The 19,568-nt window shown below is 39.0% G+C and overlaps 2 protein-coding genes across 5 annotated transcripts in view; one reads left to right on the top strand and one right to left on the bottom strand.

Annotated features, from left to right (window-relative positions):
• The window catches only part of LOC145467665 (DNA mismatch repair protein MutS-like), a 36,459-nt gene extending 20,263 nt beyond the window's left edge, over positions 1-16,196 (bottom strand). For both annotated transcript variants that reach the window (XM_081451266.1, XM_081451267.1), the window contains exons 1-3: positions 16,119-16,196; positions 2,635-2,967; positions 2,184-2,412 (exon numbers count right to left, since the gene is read on the bottom strand). In XM_081451266.1, coding sequence (XP_081307392.1) covers positions 2,184-2,412; positions 2,635-2,967; positions 16,119-16,189 — 633 coding nt within the window. In that variant the 5' untranslated portion in view covers positions 16,190-16,196. The remainder of the gene's footprint in view (positions 1-2,183; positions 2,413-2,634; positions 2,968-16,118) is intronic.
• A 92-nt stretch (positions 16,197-16,288) lies between these two features.
• Positions 16,289-19,568, top strand: part of LOC145467660 (DNA-directed RNA polymerase I subunit RPA1-like) — a 67,559-nt gene continuing 64,279 nt past the window's right edge. For all 3 annotated transcript variants that reach the window (XM_081451255.1, XM_081451254.1, XM_081451253.1), the window contains exon 1: positions 16,289-16,712. In XM_081451255.1, coding sequence (XP_081307381.1) covers positions 16,348-16,712 — 365 coding nt within the window. In that variant the 5' untranslated portion in view covers positions 16,289-16,347. The remainder of the gene's footprint in view (positions 16,713-19,568) is intronic.

Raw genomic sequence — 19,568 nt, 5'->3', positions numbered from 1 at the left:
TTTATTATTTAGACCGAATTTATGCCATTTTCCCCTTATTTACAAATAATTGGAAATGCTACAAAATTTGTTTATAAATAAGACTCAAGAACTTGTCCGTTGATATGTAAATAATTATTTTAGGTACCTTCTGATTTATAAATAATCTTTTACCATAGAGTTATTATATATAAATAATAAACTAAACAACTTCAATTATTTATAAATCAGGTCATCTCTAAATAGCTTTTTACATATCATAAAGTTTGTAAATCCCATTATTTATAAATAAATTACTTCGCCGGGAGTGTAAATTCATTATTTAGAAATAATAAATTTCACCTCACCGAGTGTAAATTTATTATTTAGAAATAATGAACTTCACTGAGTGTGTAAATCCATTATTTAGAAATAATGAATTTCTCCTCGCCCAGTGTAAATTCATTATTTAGAAATACTGAACTTCACTGAGTGCGTAAATTCATTATTTAGAAATAATGAATTTCACCTCGCCGAGTGTAAATTTATTATTTATAAATATGAACTTCATTGAGTGTGTAAATTCATTATTTAGAAATAATGAAGTTTCATCTCGCCGACTGTAAATTTATTATTTAGAAATAATGAATTAAACGTGTGTGTAAACTCGTTATTTAGAAACTCATTATTTAGAAATAATGAAGTTTCATCTCACTGAGTGTAAATTTATTACTTAGAAATAATGAACTTCACTGAGTATGTGAATTCGTTATTTAGAAAGAATGAAAGTATGAATGGCTGACCCAGCGTCTCTTGCCCGATCGATTTCAGAGGCTGTTTCTCGCGTTATAAGACAGTTATTCAGGTAGCTATGTAGCCTGAAATTCAGCAGTGGCGGATCACTGAAAGTCACTTCTTGGCGCCTCTTTCCCGCCGATCGCTATTCCTCTTCGTCACTCGCGCGTTTGATTCAAACGTGAGTTTGCTCGCAGGTTAAATTCTTTGTGACCTTTGTGACCTTTGGACGGATAGCTGTGTGACACACTTTGTTTGGCTTGATCAAGTCACGGCTGGGCATGTCTATTCCAGGCAAGTCCAAAGATCGTACACATGGAAAGCTAAATTCATTTACGTTTAAACCATTATTGAATTTCAATAGAAATCAGACCTTTCACTTAACACGCCAAGCGATTTTTATTTTCTTCATGCAGCAGTTTCTTTTCTTAAAATTTACCTGTTGCCTCGGCCTTTGAGGTTGTTAGTTGTTCCTGTTGCAGTGTGAGCTGCCGAATTGCTGAGTGAATAAGAACTCCATAATAGATAGCTGAGGCGGGGAATTGGGGGGGGGGGGGAGAACGGGCTCCCCGAGCCCCTCCCCCAGATCCGCCAGTGCTGAATTTCAGGCTACATACCGCCGCCGTTACCTACTTGAGCAAGGGTAGCATTGACTGTCTCACTTATAGCGCGAGAAACAGCCTCCGAAATCGATCGGGCAAGAGACGCTGGGTCTGCCATTCATACTTTCATTATTTCTAAATAATGAATTTACAAACTCAGTGAAGTTCATTATTTCTAAATAATCAATTTCTAAATAATGAATTTACACACACGGTTAAATTCATTATTTCTAAATAATAAATTTACAGCCGGCGAAATGAAACTTCATTATTTCTAAACAATGAATTTACACACTCAATGAAGTTCGTTATTTATAAATAATAAATTAACACTTGGCGAGGAGAAATTCATTATTTCTAAATAATGGATTTACACACTCAGTGAAGTTCATTATTTCTAAATAATAAATTTACACTCGGCGAGGTGAAATTTATTATTTCTAAATAATGAATTTACACTCCCGGCGAAGTAATTTATTTATAAATAATGGGATTAACAAACTTTATGATATGTAAATAACTATTTTAGAGATGACCTGATATATAAATAATTGAAGTTGTTTAATTTATTATTTATATATAATAAATCTATGGTAAAAGATTATTTATAAATCAGGACGTACCTAAAATAATTATATACATATCAACGAACAAGTTCTTGTGTCTTATTTATAAACAAATTTTGTGGCATTTCCAATTATTTATAAATAAGGGGAAAATGGCATAAATTCGGTCTAAATAATAAATTTACAAACGGCGCCCCATAGTATATAGGCCACACAGTTATGAGTCTTTTTGGACAGTTGTAAGCAAAATAATCCCACCCACCTCTGCAGGGCTGACTCGTGATAAGTCTTCCTCCAAGTTCTCAATGGAAGACACTCCAAGATAGAATTCACCAGTTGACAGGTCAAGCCAGGCAAGTCCAACAGAGGAGTCTGGTCCTTGAGCAATGCTCATGAGGTAATTTGCATCAGAGTTCAAGGGTTCAAGGAGTGTACCTGGTGTAACAAGCCGTACTACTTCACGATGGAGTAATTTGGATTTGGCAGGTGTCCTGTAACAAAAAGAAATTAACACACTCAGAACTTTATATTTTGAAAGCAGTAAAAACAAATAAATTACGCGAGGCAGTAATTTTTCTGGAGTAATTGAAATCAACAATGTTCCATTAATTTTGCAACAGCAAATTAACATTCTTGGTCTAAAAGATACAGTCAACTGGTCTGCACAATATCATGACTAATCATCATCTTATTATGTACTAATAGCTACTCACTTGTTGGGAAGCTGTGGACAAATTGCTAGTTGAAATCCTTGTTGAACGAGGGTTGTCAGCCAGCTGTCCAAAGACCTCACAGGAAACCCAGCCATCAATTTGTTCACATTGGGATTCCTTGAGATTCGTAGAGATGTTTTCTCAGCAACTTTCACAGCATCGCCACTGTAGATTTCATAAAAGTCACCGACTTGGAAGAGCACAATGAAGTCTGGATATTTGTTCTTGATTAACAGGTACTGTTGTGACAGACCTGGCATTTTCAGATTTTTCTCTGGTAAGGCACTAGAGCTTGTTGCCATAAATTTACTGATGTGTTGAAAAAGTTTTGTTCTGGCAATAAGAAAAGAACCCAACTTTTAATTAAATATTATTTTTCGTATACATAATATTTCCTTTTAATGAGGCTAAATGTAATTTTAGCAAAGTTAAATTCAAAACAATGTTGCTGGCCAGCAGCTTCTTGTAGGAGGATTGTGTGGGGGAGGTCTCAGATATATTTATGCAGGGCTGCCGGTATTTTATGGTTTGGCTTTGGGTGTCAAATTCAGTACGTGTGTTTTCATAACATTGGCCTTGTACAGGTTGAGTTTTTCCCAGCCAAACCCTACCTCCCTCCTTTTTGTTTCTTCTCATGGTGAGTTCCACTGCTTATCAGTGTGATGGTGCCTGGGTGGTGGCCGCTCACAGGGTTGTCATGGAGACCCTATGTGCTCGGTTTGGATTGCTCTTGGCCCCACCTACTAGGTACTGTTCCCCAAGCTTATCTATTGTTGATGAGTTTAAATTTTTTTAACTTGTCCCCATAACTTTGTCTATCTGGCTAGCATGTTTAAGACTGATTGAAAAATTGAGAAAAATTAAGTATGTACTGTGTACAGTTATGTATCTTCTGAGATTTTAGTGCTTTTGGCATTTTCACATGGATGAACACAGTTGAAAGAAACAAAGAAGGATTATGTTTTGAGACCTGTTGATTATTGGACCTACAGTCGAACATCCAGTTGCGACCACCCCCAATAAGCGACAACCTCTCCTCAGTGACAAGTTTTCCAAAATACCAAAATTTTCTGACCCCTTGTAAGCAGCCACCTCTTGTAAGCAACCGCAACCACTATTAGAGCAAAAAGTTTGAAATTTTCTTTTGTTTTTAACCTCCTGTAAGCAACCACTTGACAGATAATAGAGTGGAAATCGGATTATAAGGTGTTGTAACATTATTGTATTCCTGGATAGCACAAAAGACGGAAATTTCTCAATGGGAAGTACTTTTTTTTTTCTTGAAATTGACTTCTCATATGAAAAACCATTTAAAATATGGGTAAGTCTTTGCAGTTAACATGAGCTAATGAGGCAAAACATTGATCCAATATAGTCTAAGTTCCCATAAGAGACCGTCTCCCATGAGTGACCACCTAAGATTGACATTTTGGGTGGTCCCCTATGAGTGGTTTAACTGTAATTAACATTTGTGGATGGTGCCTGATATTTCACACATACACTAAACCTCAGTCAAGCCTTCCAAAAATCTTCAGCTAGTTTATCTCAAATGTGTCCCAAAAAATGATCAAATTTTAGCGTAGAGTTTGTGAGTCTCTACAGCCTCCACGTAGCACTGCATTCTCTACTCTGTAACCAAAAAAGCCATAGAGCTGTAGGACTGTACAGCCATAGAAGTAGTAGAGCCTTAAATCTTGTACAGCCCCAGAGTCTTGGAGCCTTAGAACTCGTACAGCAGTAGAGCCCCAGAGCCGTAGAGGTGTAGAGCAAAAGAATCTTACTGTTACTCTACTATGTGGTATTACTCCTTCATCGTTAGTTATCTTATCCCCAATTTTCAAACACTGTACTCTTCTCTACTGCTCTCTATTATACTTCTACTGTACTGTGCTGTACTGTACTGTACTCTTCTATTCTCAGCTATACATGTCTCAGAGTTCTAATGAGCTGAAACACTCTACACTACGCTACGCTATACCCTACTCTACTCTTCTCTACTCCACTCTACTCTTCCCTACACCTTGCTACTCTACTCTACCCTACCCTAATCTACTCTGCTCTACTCTACTCTAATCTACTATACACTTCTCTACTCTACTCCACTCCACTCCACTCCACTCTACTCTAGTCTAGTCTAGTCTAGTCTAGTCTAGTCTACTCTACTCCACACTACGATACTCTACTCTACTTTACACTACTCTTCTCTACTCTACTCTATTCCACTCTACTTTACACTACTCTTCTCTACTCTACTCTATTCTACTCTACTCTACTCTACTCTGCTCTACTCTACTTTTCTCTACGCTGCACTACTCATACTCTACTCTATCCTCCTCTTCTCTTCTCTACTCTACTCTGTTCTACTCTACTCTACTCTTTTCTACTCTATCTGCTCTCTACTCTACTCTACTTTACTCTACTCTATTCTACTCTACTCTTCTCTTCTTCTCTACTCTACTCTACTCTACTCTACTCTACTCTACGCTACTCTACTCTATACTTAACTCTACTCTGTGCTTAACTCTACTCTACTGTACTCTACACTACTGTACTGTACTGTACTGTACTCAACTCTACTTTACTCTACACTTCTCTACTCTACTCTACTCTATGCTACGCTATTCTACTCTGCTCTACTCTACTCTAATCTACTATACACTTCTCTACTCTACTCCACTCCACTCCACTCCACTCTAGTCTACTCTACTCTACTCTACTCCACACTACGATACTCTACTCTACTTTACACTACTCTTCTCTACTCTACTCTATTCCACTCTACTTTACACTACTCTTCTCTACTCTACTCTATTCTATTCTACTCTACTCTGCTCTACTCTACTTTTCTCTACGCTGCACTACTCATACTCTACTCTATGCTACTCTTCTCTTCTCTACTCTACTCTGTTCTACTCTACTCTTTTCTACTCTATCTGCTCTCTACTCTACTCTACTTTACTCTACTCTATTCTACTCTACTCTCTGCTCTACTCTACTCTTCTCTTCTTCTCTACTCTACTCTACTCTACGCTACTCTACTCTACTCTACTCTATACTTAACTCTACTCTGTGCTTAACTCTACTCTACTGTACTCTACACTACTGTACTGTACTGTACTCAACTCTACTTTACTCTACACTTCTCTACTCTACTCTACTCTACTCTACTCTATGCTACGCTATTCTGCTCTATACTTAACTCTACTCTATGCTTAACTCTACTCTACTCTACTCTACTCTACTCTACTCTGCTCTACTCTACTTTTCTCTAAGCTGCACTACTCATACTCTACTCTATCCTCCTCTTCTCTTCTCTACTCTACTCTACTCTTTTCTACTCTATCTGCTCTCTACTCTACTCTCTGCTCTACTCTACTCTTCTCTTCTTCTCTACTCTACTCTACTCTATGCTACTCTACTCTATACTTAACTCTACTCTGTGCTTAACTCTACTCTACTGTACTCTACACTACTGTACTGTACTGTACTGTACTCAACTCTACTTTACTCTACACTTCTCTACTCTACTCTACTCTATGCTACGCTATTCTACTCTGCTCTACTCTACTCTAATCTACTATACTCTTCTCTACTCTACTCCACTCCACTCCACTCTAGTCTAGTCTAGTCTACTCTACTCTACTCCACACTACGATACTCTACTCTACTTTACACTACTCTTCTCTACTCTACTCTATTCCACTCTACTTTACACTACTCTTCTCTACTCTACTCTATTCTACTCTACTCTGCTCTGCTCTACTCTTCTCTATGCTGCACTACTCATACTCTACTCTATGCTACTCTTCTCTTCTCTACTCTACTCTTCTCTTCTCTACTCTACTCTACTCTGTTCTACTCTACTCTTTTCTACTCTATCTGCTCTCTACTCTACTCTACTCTACTCTACTTTACTCTACTCTATTCTACTCTACTCTCTGCTCTACTCTACTCTTCTCTTCTTCTCTACTCTACTCTACTCTACTCTACTCTACTCTACTCTACTCTACTCTACTCTACTCTACTCTACTCTACTCTACGCTACTCTACTCTATACTTAACTCTACTCTGTGTTTAACTCTACTCTACTGTACTCTACACTACTGTACTGTACTGTACTCAACTCTACTTTACTCTACACTTCTCTACTCTACTCTACTCTACTCTATGCTACGCTATTCTGCTCTATACTTAACTCTACTCTATGCTTAACTCTACTCTACTGTACTCTACACTACTGTACTGTACTGTACTCTACTGTACTCAACTCTACTTTACTCTACACTTCTCTACTCTTCTCTACTCTACTCTACGCTACGCTACTCTACTCTATACTTAACTCTACTCTATGCTTAACTCTACTCTACTGTACTCTACACTACTGTACTGTACTCTACTGTACTCTACTCTACTTTACTCTACACTTCTCTACTCTACTCTATACTTAACTCTACTCTATACTTAACTCTACTCTATGCTTAACTCTACTCTACTGTACTCTACACTACTGTACTGTACTGTACTGTACTGTACTGTACTGTACTGTACTCAACTCTACTTTACTCTACACTTCTCTACTCTAGTCTACTCTACTCTACCCTACGCTACTCTACGCTACGCTACTCTACTCTACTCTACTTCATACTACACTACTCTGCTCTGCTCTACTCATCGTCATGATGAGAGACTTCATAGACACAATAGAGATAATAACCCATGAACTTAATAAATCCAGCTTAACTGAAAGAAAACCTTTCATTTCCTATTACAGCAGTCTGTTAGTGTAGAAGGCTAGTCCAGGAGAAACACATCCTCCTGGTCTCGTTTAAGTTACCTTTCAGCACTATAGTGGACACTAGATAGAGGCCTTACAGTCATGGAAAACGCTGCTGATAATAACCACAATTTTTGGGACATTTGTGTCTGCTAATAATTGTTATTAATAATAAGGAACAACATGTCAAGCTATTTAATGCCACCATAGAAGTTATAGAAATTCAGTACCTTGTAGAATTTTGTCTTTTTTGAACATTGTGTGCTGAGAACATAAAATTTAGTAATTGGAAGAAACAGGACATAGTTTATCAGCATCTGACAGGGTCCCAATGGGGGTTAGGGCTAAAAGTACTTTATTATTAGTCTTAGAGTAGCGCACCTTCCAATTGGCTAATACACTTTATACATTTTTCCTTGTATTGCACTATTTTCTCGGTTTGCTTATTTGTATTTTTGCTCTGGATTTTTCTCCATATAGATATTTCCTTTTAGTTTGTCTCCTAACATATGGAAACACCTTTTACTGCTTTTGCAGAGGAAGAAGATAATTCCTGTCAGGATTCACATTTCGAGCTCAAGTTTTTTTGCAGTGCCTCAACTGCCTTAAGTTTTCCAACTTTTAGCGAGCCGGAGCTCAAGCATATGGTTCTACATAGCCAATAAGTGAGGTACCAAATAAAAAAAAAAAAACTGGTCTGTATCAACCTTTTGAGTGTAGTAATGCATACCATCAATTTTAGAGATATTTTCTCTGTTATTTGTCTTCTGTTCAATTTAGCACAAGCTTTCATTGTAAAACTTTTCTCCGTTCTATATTCATTGCTTAATTCTTTTAGCTGGCAAATATATACCTGAATTATCTTGAAGAAAGGTCTGTTTTAATTAATTTTTGCTACATTCCAAATCCACCTGTGTTAAAAAGTTTAAACTTAATAGGTATACTGAGTGTTACCTAACAATAAAGGTAGTTTATTCAAAAAATTAATGTTGTTTGCCTCTCATTAATAAGTCATGTTAATGTTACTTTTGCTTCCATTTCCTAGTTTCAGTCTAGCTTGATCGTGAATTGAACTCTCGAAGGAACAGTGGTTTGAAGGAATACTGCATGTTGCACAAATATAAAGCGTACATTTCTTACATTTTCCTTTAAGCCTCAGTTTTCTGGTCTTTTAAGCTTTTTTTAACAAACAACTCAAGTTTTATAGATTGGTTTTAAAGCCATTAACGCACCGAATTTCAGCCTTGGACTTGCAACTTGTCAAATCAAAACGAAATGGAAAGGAAAATACTAACCCAGTATAAGTTGCAGAGGAACATTTAGAATAGCTCAAAGCCAGGGTTCTTTGTTCCCTTTCTTCCCCACGCTTTTTCAGAAATGACTGGTTCGGTGTTGTTCTTTCCTTTTGCCAAAGAGCTCAAGGCCATCAGGGACTCCACTACCCCTAACCATACACAGTTTAAACTGTGCAGTTTGTGTTCATTTCCTCAGAAAAGCTTTTTGGATTTTTTTTCCGAAAAACGTTTTTAGAAAGGTTTTTACTGACAGTGATTTTCCTTTGTTGTCAGCTCCATATTTAGAAATGAATACATTCACTTGCTTTATCGGTCTTTTTCACTTCATTTAAACAGGATGAGATTCAATAAAAACTTCTCTCCGAGGATCGCTATTACAATTCTTTTATTTTGTAAAAAAAATGTTACATGTGTGGCATGCAAACATCAAGTTATCGATGCATTGGGGAGGTGTGCACAATTCTCTGTCATGTAGTAACTTACTGTTAGGAAACTCTTGTTTTGTAAATCTTTATCTTTCCAAATAACAGCAACCTATTTACTCTATTTTACTCTATTCAAAGAATAGTAACATCTTCATTATATTCGAAGAAAATTCATATCTTCATTATATTTTCTTGCTCTTTTTGCTTGGGGTTTTATACAGTGAAACCTCTATTAAGCTGACCCCCAATTAAGCGGACACCCTCTATTAACCGGACACTTAGCCTGGTCCTGAAATTAACATGTTATATTTCCCTTTATAATGAACCCCTATTCAGTGGACACCTCTATTAAGCGAACGCGGACACTAAAATAAATTGTATTTGGCTAATTTCTATTGTTAAAAACCTCTATTAAGCGGACACCGGACTGAATTGACAATGTGGCATTGGATTACGTCCTTGAAATAGTCAATTAAATGTACCTGTATTATCGTTGCTCTATGGAAAGGGCATTAGTACAAACAAATTAAAGTTGGTAATGAAAGCTGATGAACTTCAACTCTGGATAGCTTCGTTAACAACCTGGAACTTTATTACAGTACAGAGGACCTGTTGAATGTTAATTTTTAACCAACATTGTGCAATTGTCATAAACCTTTATTAAGCGGACACCCTCTATTGAGCGGACACTTGGGAAGGTCCCGAAGGTGTCCATTTAATAGAGGTTTCACTGTATCTGTAAAAGTCATCCTTTCTATTCCTTGAGGACTCTTGTTCATCCATCAATTCAAAATGCTCCCATGGTGTCATGGGTTGTGACTATTTTAATTATTACTGACATGCAATCACAAAAAAGGCAATCATTTAGACTTTCAGTATTATATTAAGACTGAGGGTGTATCTTGGGATGAAGTGAAAACCAGAAACCAAATTAGTTCTATGACCAAATATTAATTTTATGGAAAAAAATCAGACCATTTTCTTTGGTTCCTGTGGTCTGATGATCTTGCTTGTAATTGGTTATAACACAATAAACATTCCAGACAGATTTTAGGCTTTCAGGATTTGACATGTTTGACAGGCAGTAATACCTTTGCTCCCCCAAAGACACCCAAAACCCCCACCCCCTACCTATAACATGGCACATTGCTTGGGACACAAACCAAAGATTGTCCACAAATTTAAAGTGCCTAGGAGGTAAAAAATAATTGCTGCTTATTTGAAAGGCTTTCAAAGTAAAATGAATAGCATTTTCTTTTTGGAATATCTTTTTTCATTTTAGAGATATTCACGTTTTTGTATTGTGCAAATGAGGAAAGCGATGACGTCATAAACAGTTCCACTTAAACAATAAAATACTGAATCAAGAATATCTCCATAAATATTGGAGCAGTGTTCTTCAAACTTGGCACCAGAAATGTGCATCACAAAAGAAGCAGAATGATACCTACTATGTTATTGCCATGGCAACACTCTTGGCTCCAGTCTCTTTTTGTGAAAAACCAAATATCCCCATTTGCAACCTTTTAAAGTGGGACAGAAGGTTTTGCTCTGAACACACAGAGTTCCCATTTTGTCTTAACTCTCTCCATTAGATCGTTGGGAGTGGATGATCCTTTTTAGTACAAAATCTGGGAATTTTAGTCTTAATTAAAACAGGACCAGTGGTATGACTGTTGTCATGGCAACGGCATGACTGGTGTCATTTTGTTTCTTTTGTGATGTACATTTCTGGTGCCATGTCTAAAGAACACTGCAGCTTTAATATTTCTAGAAATATTCTTGATTGACTGTTGTACTGTTTTAGTTGAACTACCTGTGAAATCATCACTTTTCTCATTTGCATAATACAGAAACGTAAATATCTCCAAAACGAAAAAAGATATTCCAAAAAGGAAAATGCCATTCTTCTTTACTTTGAAAAGCAAATGAGCAGCAATTATTTTTTTACTTCATTGGCACTTTAATACAGATAGAAAAAAAATGCCTAAAAGGACAACAAACTTGGTTGTATAAATTATGTTAGATATAGTGAGTAACAAACTTGGAAATATACCCCGTTACAATCAATCAAATATTTTCGCTCACGTATGATTGGTCTAAACGCGTCATATGACCGAATATTCCGCAGCTAAAACTTGAGAATATCCAAGAATATTCCCCAATTTTCGAAACTGTGTGTGTTGCGAAAATTATATGAAGGATAATAAACACAAAAGCTTCCATTTGACTTCGAAAATATGCTTGTCCTTGGACATTATCTGTTCCTGGAAGCTCACAGTTTTCCTTAAGCTGTGCTCTTGGAAAACTGTTTGAAAACTGTTCTTGGAACAGATAATGTCTGCAGACAAATATCTGAACATATTTTCCCACCAAATAGAGGCTATTGTTTATATAGAGCCCCTGGGGGGGGGGTACTCCTATACTCCCATATATAAGCTATAGATTGTTTTCACGTGACATCATCACTTTCGAAAATTTAAAACTAGAGAGCCACTAAAGTTTTTTATCCTCATCAGGCATAAGAGACGGTATATTTATATCTGTTTACAATTTTACAGCTCAATAGCGTGCTTCATTTGGAATCCAGAGCATTTTGAATTTCAGGGTTATGGAGGTGCGTGACACAAGGCTACGATCGAGTTTGTCGAAAAATATATACTTATCTCATGATTTTGAGCCTTTTTAGAAGTGAGAGCATTATGAAAAGTGCTTATGTAAATGCTTGTTTGATCAGTACTGATAATCAGTCGCCTAGATAGCCAAAGTAAGTTCCAGATGTTTACACTATTTTCTGGCCGCCACAATGGTGTACCATGGAGGTACACCAACATAGCGTTTTCATACTGGGTTCTGCAAATGTCTGCGAAACATTTCAATGAATATCTGAAGTTTGGGGAAATGCACAGGCCTAAAACTTGGAGAAGTGTCTTATTTAGTTATCTTCTATACCATTGTAAGTTCATAGCTTTTTCCACTGCATGGTTTTCGATTTATTTTTTTATTGCGTGACAGTGAAAACGATCTATATGGAAGTGTGGCTGCGAAGGGTATCGGTTTTCAGGAAGTTTAGTCTAGGAAGGGGTATAGAAATCAGATGTAGTTTTGGTCTAGAATAGGGAACCGGGAAAGTCGACGGTGTATAAATAATTCTTTACCCTGGGTTCCCAGGGGTGGGGCTACTCCCATATATGGGTTATATAGGTATGTGCCATGGGATAGGGTATGGTTTTTGAGGTTCTCGATCCTTAAATACGGTATTATTTTCGCTTACGTTGGCATAGTGTCCCCGGTGTGAACCTTAGATAGGGTGCCTAAATTGTATCAGCTGAAATAGCAGTCCGTATTAAGTGCACATTAAGCCTATAGCAGTGCATATTAAGCTTACATGTTTCTGTCATAAAACATAACACGGCATATAAGACAAAATGCTATTAATCTAAACTTAGAATTAGATATCCAGTTCAATTAGCGCTGTTGCCTCCTTTCAAGTTGTTTTTTATGGTTGCCCATTCGTTTCAAAATTACAACAGGATATATGCGGGTTTTTCTGTCGCATATACTTGTTTACATACATTACGTATGGGCTTTAAGCTCATGTATACGACCATTTAGATCGTGTATATAGCCATTTTTAAAGGGCCATATATTTGCGTAAATTCAAGCGCGGGGATATGCGAAATAAATGCCCAAATATACGCACATATGCAGGTCTTGTAAATTACGTTGTGTATGCCAGCACGAAATGTGCCTTTTAAGAGAATGGCTGTTCGTGTATGATAGCAATGAAAATTACTTTAACTAGAAATCGTAAATAAGGTGGCAGTGGTGAAATGGCTTGTCTTGGTCTATCTGTTATTTAATGTTTGTTACTGCAGCTCCCCCAATGACTGAACTTCTAGAAACAGTTATGCGTCTTTTAAATGACTGTTCAAGATTTTATCCTCACGCTGATCGTAACATGGCAGAGAACTTGATCGTTCGTCATGAAGTTGCTGTGGATTCTGTTCACCGTTTAGTTATTCATTGGACAGAAGTGCGCAAGCGAATGCTAAGAGAATTCTGCCTCTTGAATTGCTGGTGAGACAAATTCAATACTTACTACATAGATGGGAAATGTTTGCAGTTCAGTTTTGAACTTGAGTAATCTCAAACTACACAAAGTATAAGCAGTGGAAGACATTCTTATAGAGAAAAATTTATATTTGGGTTAACTTTTAATCCTGGGTTAGCGTTAACTGGCTTTCGAACAACCCAGCCCTGATGATTCGAGACATAAGACTAAAGTGGGTTTTCCAATTCTGGTATCAGTTTTTTGCTGGGTCATTTGTGAAGTAGAAATATGTATGGTCAGAGTGCATAAAGGGAAAGTTTTTTTTCGAACTGACCCAGCAGGGTCTGATTTGAGGTGGTTCAATACCATCACAAGGCGTGTTGACAGCGTCAGAGGACCTAATTCTCTCTGGCACATTGATGGACTACACTGCCTTGTCAGTTGGAGGTTTGTAATACATGGTGGCTTTGACAGGGTTTTTAGACTTTAAGTTGTGCAGCAAACAATTCTGCTGCGACTGGGCTCGCTCTCTTCTTAGCTGCTGTGCAAAGTTATGGATTGCCCTCTAGAGTGTGTTCAGACGAAGGGGATGAAAATTTAGAGGCAGGAAGAGCTATGCTATGACACAGGGGATTTAATAGGGGAAGCAACATTGCTGGGTTGTCTGTACACAACCAGTGAATTGAGCGTCTCTAGAGAGAAGTCTCTATTTAAGTCAGTCAGTTCTACTACACTCTGTTCTACCAGATGGAAGAAAATGACATCCTAGAATCGACCAGCATAATCGATCTGTTCTGTTTGTATTACACATTTCTTTCCAGAATTAACAACCACTTAAACCTCCTAGTTGAGGCATGGAATAACCCTGCTGTATGCACAACCAATATGGGTGAACGCGGTGATTTTACAAGATATATGTAATACTGGAAATACTAGCTGTCAAGGACACATTTGATGATAACACGCAACCAGATGAATTATCTTGTGAAGACCCAATAGGACTTACACTAAAATCACATTCTGTTTCCTAAAACTCCCCTTGAGGTATTGATATATCATAGGCTGGACAACCCACTCTTCCATTACAAGCTGATACAGTTGGCAAAGCCCTAATGGGAATACACTGAGGTGCATGAAACTGCCCTTAATGCAAACATTTCCCATCTAGTAGTAAATATTGCATTTGTCTCACCAGCGATTCTAGAGGCCGTATCCTCCCAGCATTCGCCTTGGTACCTCTGTCTAATGAGTCAACTAAAGGATTAGCCTGCGTAGCTTGGCAGTTTAGCAATTTTTAAAGCAATTTGAGCACGAGCGCACAAAACGACAAAGCTGCGAAAACGAGCAGGAACCTCCCAGGCTCCTCGTGGCTACGCCGCATTTGGTGCTCGTTATTGCGGCTTCGTCACTTTCTTAGTGTTAGTATAAAATCTTGAACAGTCATTCAAAAGACGCACAACTGTTTCTAGAAGTTCAGTCACTGGGGGAGCTGCAGTTACAAACATTAAATAGCAGTTAGACCAAGACAAGCCATTTCACCACTGCCGCCATATTTACGATCTCTAGTTAAAGTAATTTTCATTGCTATCATACACGAACAGCCATCCTCTTAAAAGGCAAATTTCGTACTGGCATATACAACGCAATTTACGAGACCCGCACATACACGCATTTTAGCACGCATATATATGCGTCCTTGTAGGACGCGTATATTTGGGCATTTGTTTCGCATATCCCCACGCTTGAATTTACGCAATTATGTGACCCTTTAAAAATGCGTGGGAGGCGCGGTGGCCTCATGGTTAGTGCGCTCGTCTCCGGATCGAGCGGTCCGGGTTCGAGCCCTGGCCGGGGTCATTGTGTTGTGTTCCTGGGCAAGACACTTTACTCTCAAGGTGCCTCTCTCCACCCAGGTGTATAAATGGGTACCGGCGAACTTAATGCTGGGGGTAACCCTGCGATGGACTAGCATCCTATCCAGGGGGGAGTAGAAATACTCCTAGTTGCTTCATGCTACGGAAACCGGGATAAGCTCCGGCCTGATGGGCCACTTGGCTCGCATGCAGACTTTACCTTAAAAATGCGTATATACACGATCTAAATGGTCGTATATATGAGCTTAAAGCCCATACGTAACGTATGTAAACATGTATATGTGGCAGAAAAACCCGCGTATACCCTGTCATAATTTTGAAACGAATGGCCAACCATAGTTTTTAGCTATTTGATACAACCAAATGTTGTTGATGATTGTGGTTGCACGTGTACAAAGATGACATGATTATTTTATTTGTTTCAGTTCCATATAAAGTAGCAGCAGGGAAAAAAAACAACTCTGAAAAGATTTAGCATGTTTATGATGGCATATTATTAAAGTACGCTTAGTCTACTATAATATGCTCGATGGTAACTTCCAGTTATCTTACAGAAACGAAATAAAGTTGACCCATTCAAGTTATTTTGAGTTTTTGTTTTTCTCTCGCATAGGGTGTCATTTTTCGGGTTTGGGCTTTAAATAGGGTATCAATTTTCGTTTGATTTATCCTTAAATAGGGTCTGGGTTTAAGTCCCTTCGCGGTACACACCTATCCGAAATTTATTGGAGTCCCCACCTCCTCCCCGGGCCTGGGTTACTGGTTTGCTTAGAGTTTACTAGTCATTGGCTTAGTTAATAGCGTATGTTGGACTATGATAGTGTTAAAGATTCTGCATGGAAAATAGCCAGTCTGGGATAAGGCAGGGGTTTTTGGTGCCTAGTCTAGAATAGAGTTGCAAAATCAAGCTGATCATAGCCCAGAGATTTACAGAGTATCCGCTCTCCCCCTACACCCCACGCATAGAGCCTTGGTTCTAGAAGAATAACTCAGCAAAATTATGCACGTTCATTAGCCGTAATAACAGGTAAAATTAAAAAAAGAGGTGCTTTAATTTCATACCTGAAGCCCACAAGTTCCAGAGCTACGCTGCCAAATACTCTCACCGCTCTAGTCGCTCCCGCCATTTTCATTTATTTTGTTTATGCGACAACAGTCCAAAACACAGCGGATCTTCAGGGCTTCACAAAGTACGTCACGTAACTTTAAACAAGAGACACGTGGGAATAAAACCGAGCGAAGATGGCGATGCTTTGTAAACCATGAGGTTTTAGGCAGTATCGAAGTAAATATGTTTGGCTCAACTGCCGTGCCTTTTCATCATTTAGAAGGATTAAGACTTGCTTTGTACACACCTGAAGAGACGAAAAAACTTAGCGTCATAAAGTTAACAAATCCAGAAACATTTGACTCATTGTTGCACCCAAACTTTGGAGGTCTTTATGATCCAGCACTTGGGCCAACAGACAAAGATGATTTATGTGGAACCTGTGCTCAGAACTATATTTACTGCCCTGGACACTTTGGTCATTTGGAACTTCCCTTGCCTGTGTATCATCCATTATTTTTCAAGGAATTGCTGCAAATTTTAAGGTCCTCATGTTTCAAGTGCGGTGACCTCTTGTTTTCAAACACTGTAAAGCATGTGTTTCTATGGTAAGTGATGTATTTGTCAATTCTATGTATTGAATATAAACCCTACAGCTAAACAGGTAAAGATGCTATAGACATAGTTGTGGTGTTGTACCGTTTAAGTGAAACCACCGCAAGTTAAACTCAACTCTGATTTATTGACTACATGCTCGCACCGACTACAAGGGGAGTACGAACTCCTTTCTGACCGCGTACTCGTATGATTGACAGATGTCACAACACTACATCTCTCCCCTCCTTGATGATAAACTTACAATCATATATGTCGACTAACTAGATCAAACAACTTTACAATAACATCAACAAACGATAAGCATGCCTTCTAGTAACGGGTCTCTTAAAGTGTTCAGTGTTTATGCTAGTAGATTATTTGGACATAATCTGTGAGCCTTACTGGGGGTCTCCTCTGTCTCTGTGACCTCCGCAGGCCTCCGTCATTTGCGCTTGAGGGGGTTGGATCTTCATCTCGTGTCGAAACTTCGGCTTGTTCAGCAGGGAAGTCCTCTGGTTCTTCCTGTTCTCTGCGATCTCCTTCAGCTTTCAGATCTTTCGGGATGATTTTAAACATGGATGAGTTTCGCGTTATGGACTTGAAACCGTCGCTAGCCGTAACCATAGATCCTTTCTTTTCCTGTACAACAAGGGGTTCTGGATTAAAAGGTGTGCTTAATTTGTTTTTCTTTGTTTGTCTCACAAGCACTATATCTCCTGGTTTGATATTGCTTGGTTTTGTGTTCAGTTTCGAGTCTGCATACGCCTTGATCTTTGACTTCTGTTCTGCCTCTCTCTCTGCCATGGTCTTCTGAGTCTCCTACAGGGTATGCTTTCTAGCTGGTGTTGGTGATACTTCTGGCAGGGTGATCTTGAGTTTTCTTCCATTGAGTGCTTCACTTGGGGATACATTCGTGGTCGTGTGCGGTGTTGCACGATACTGTCTGAGAAATTTGTACAGTTCCTGTTTCCAATTTTTGCCCTCAACGACAGCAGTTTGCACGCGCTTCTCAAGGTTTGGCATAAAACGTTCTGCTTTGCCATTGGCTCTCGGCCAAAGAGGTTGAACTTTCCTGTGATGGAATCCTAAATGCTTCGCAAAGTTGCTGAACTCGACTCCGTTCAAAGGGGGGCCATTGTCGGTCTTCAGCTCGTCTGGGATTCCCTGCCTTGCAAATATGGTGTCGAGCCTCGGGATAACAGATTTGGCTGATGTGGACTTGACGATCTCAACTTCTGGGAAGCAGCTGTATTCGTCAATGACAACTAGGAGATAGTCACCTGAAGGGAATGGTCCAAGGAAATCCATTGCCAGCATTTTGCATGGTCCACTAGGTAACGGCGTCATCTGCAGAGGTTCAATTCACGATGCCTTGCTTGGAGTTACTGCTTGGCATGCTAGGCAGTTATCGACTTTATCTTAGACCATCTTGTCTATTCCAGGGAACCAAACTTTCTCACGAATTAAACGCTTCGTCTTTACGATGCCTTGATGTCCCACATGTGCCAGCTCTACGGCTCTTTCTCTCAGCTTGTTTGGGACTACGATTCTGTTACCTCTCAGTACCACTCCACTGTAGACCAGTAGCTCGTCCTTGAGTCTTTTGTAGTCTAGTATCTCAGAATCAGTCCAGCAGTCTGTCTCGATCACCTTGATCAGTGACTGGAGTGTGGAATCTTTCTCTGTTTCAACCTGAATCTCTTGAAGTGTCATAGCCTTTGGTATGACGTTGGTACAAACATAGTTCACATATTCATCGGCAACATTTCTCTCTGCGGTTGCTTGGAGGTTTGGGTGTCTGCTCATGAAGTTAGCGGGGTTCTCAGCATCCTTTCCAGGCCAATACACAAGATGACAGCTGTACAGCATCAGCCTTAGCTTCCATTGGTCCATGCGAGCTGAAGTGGGCTTGTGAGACGCCTAGGAGAGGCTTGTGATCCGTCACGAGTGTAACCTCAGATCCGTAAAGGTAAAGATGAAAATATTCCAGAGCCCACACGATCGCTGAGTGCTCGACTCGCGTAGCTGATAACCTTGCCGTTCTGTGCTAGTAACCCTCCAAGACTGACAGGGCTTGCGTCGACTATCACTTCGGTCTCTTGAGCAGGATTGAAGTATGCCATGACATGACTCTTAGTCAGACTGTCCTTGAGTTTGTCAAACGCATGTTGCTGTTCGTCTGACCACTGCCAAGGTGTCTCCTTTTTGGTGAGAGCCCGTAACGGTATCGTGATTGTGGCATACTCTGGGATGTAGCGAGAAACGTACTGGGCCACACAATAGTGACTACAATAGTGACTTCAGTCAGTACAAAATGCAGACTGCTGAATGCAGACTACAGACTCCAGACCAGCTACACCTGTGCAAGATGCAGGTTCCTTCTTCGTGTACCGGTTCACAAGAACCGATACAAAAGATCCAGCAATGTTCAACAGCTAAACAAAGGTTTGTAAAGAAAGGAGTACGATACTTATTCCCTCTGTGTACCGGTACACTAGGACACAACCAAGATGCAGACCTAGGTACAAAATGCAGACTGGGCACAAATTTCAGACTGAGAATAAAAGACATAAAAATTGTTTCTTTGTCTAACATGACATAACATGTCATCTTCTAACATACCTAGTGTCACACAATTGCATTTCCACGGTCATCTTCCAACGGAAAATTAATTGCATTATTGGGGATTATCCTTTGCCTGCTTCTTCATATATTTTGTTTTTAAATAATACACCAAGGTCATAGTCATCATATTCAAGCATCTCATGGTCATAGTAAAGTCTGTATACGAGCCGAGTGGCCCATCAGACCAAAGCTTATCCCGGTTTCTGTAGCATGAAGCAACTAGGAGTATATCTACTCCCCCC

The sequence above is a fragment of the Orbicella franksi genome, chromosome 14 (assembly GCF_964199315.1).
Source record: "Orbicella franksi chromosome 14, jaOrbFran1.1, whole genome shotgun sequence".
Lineage (NCBI taxonomy): Eukaryota > Metazoa > Cnidaria > Anthozoa > Scleractinia > Merulinidae > Orbicella > Orbicella franksi.
The sequence above is the reverse complement of the archived record's forward strand: the minus strand, read 5'-3'. Positions and strand labels throughout refer to the sequence as shown.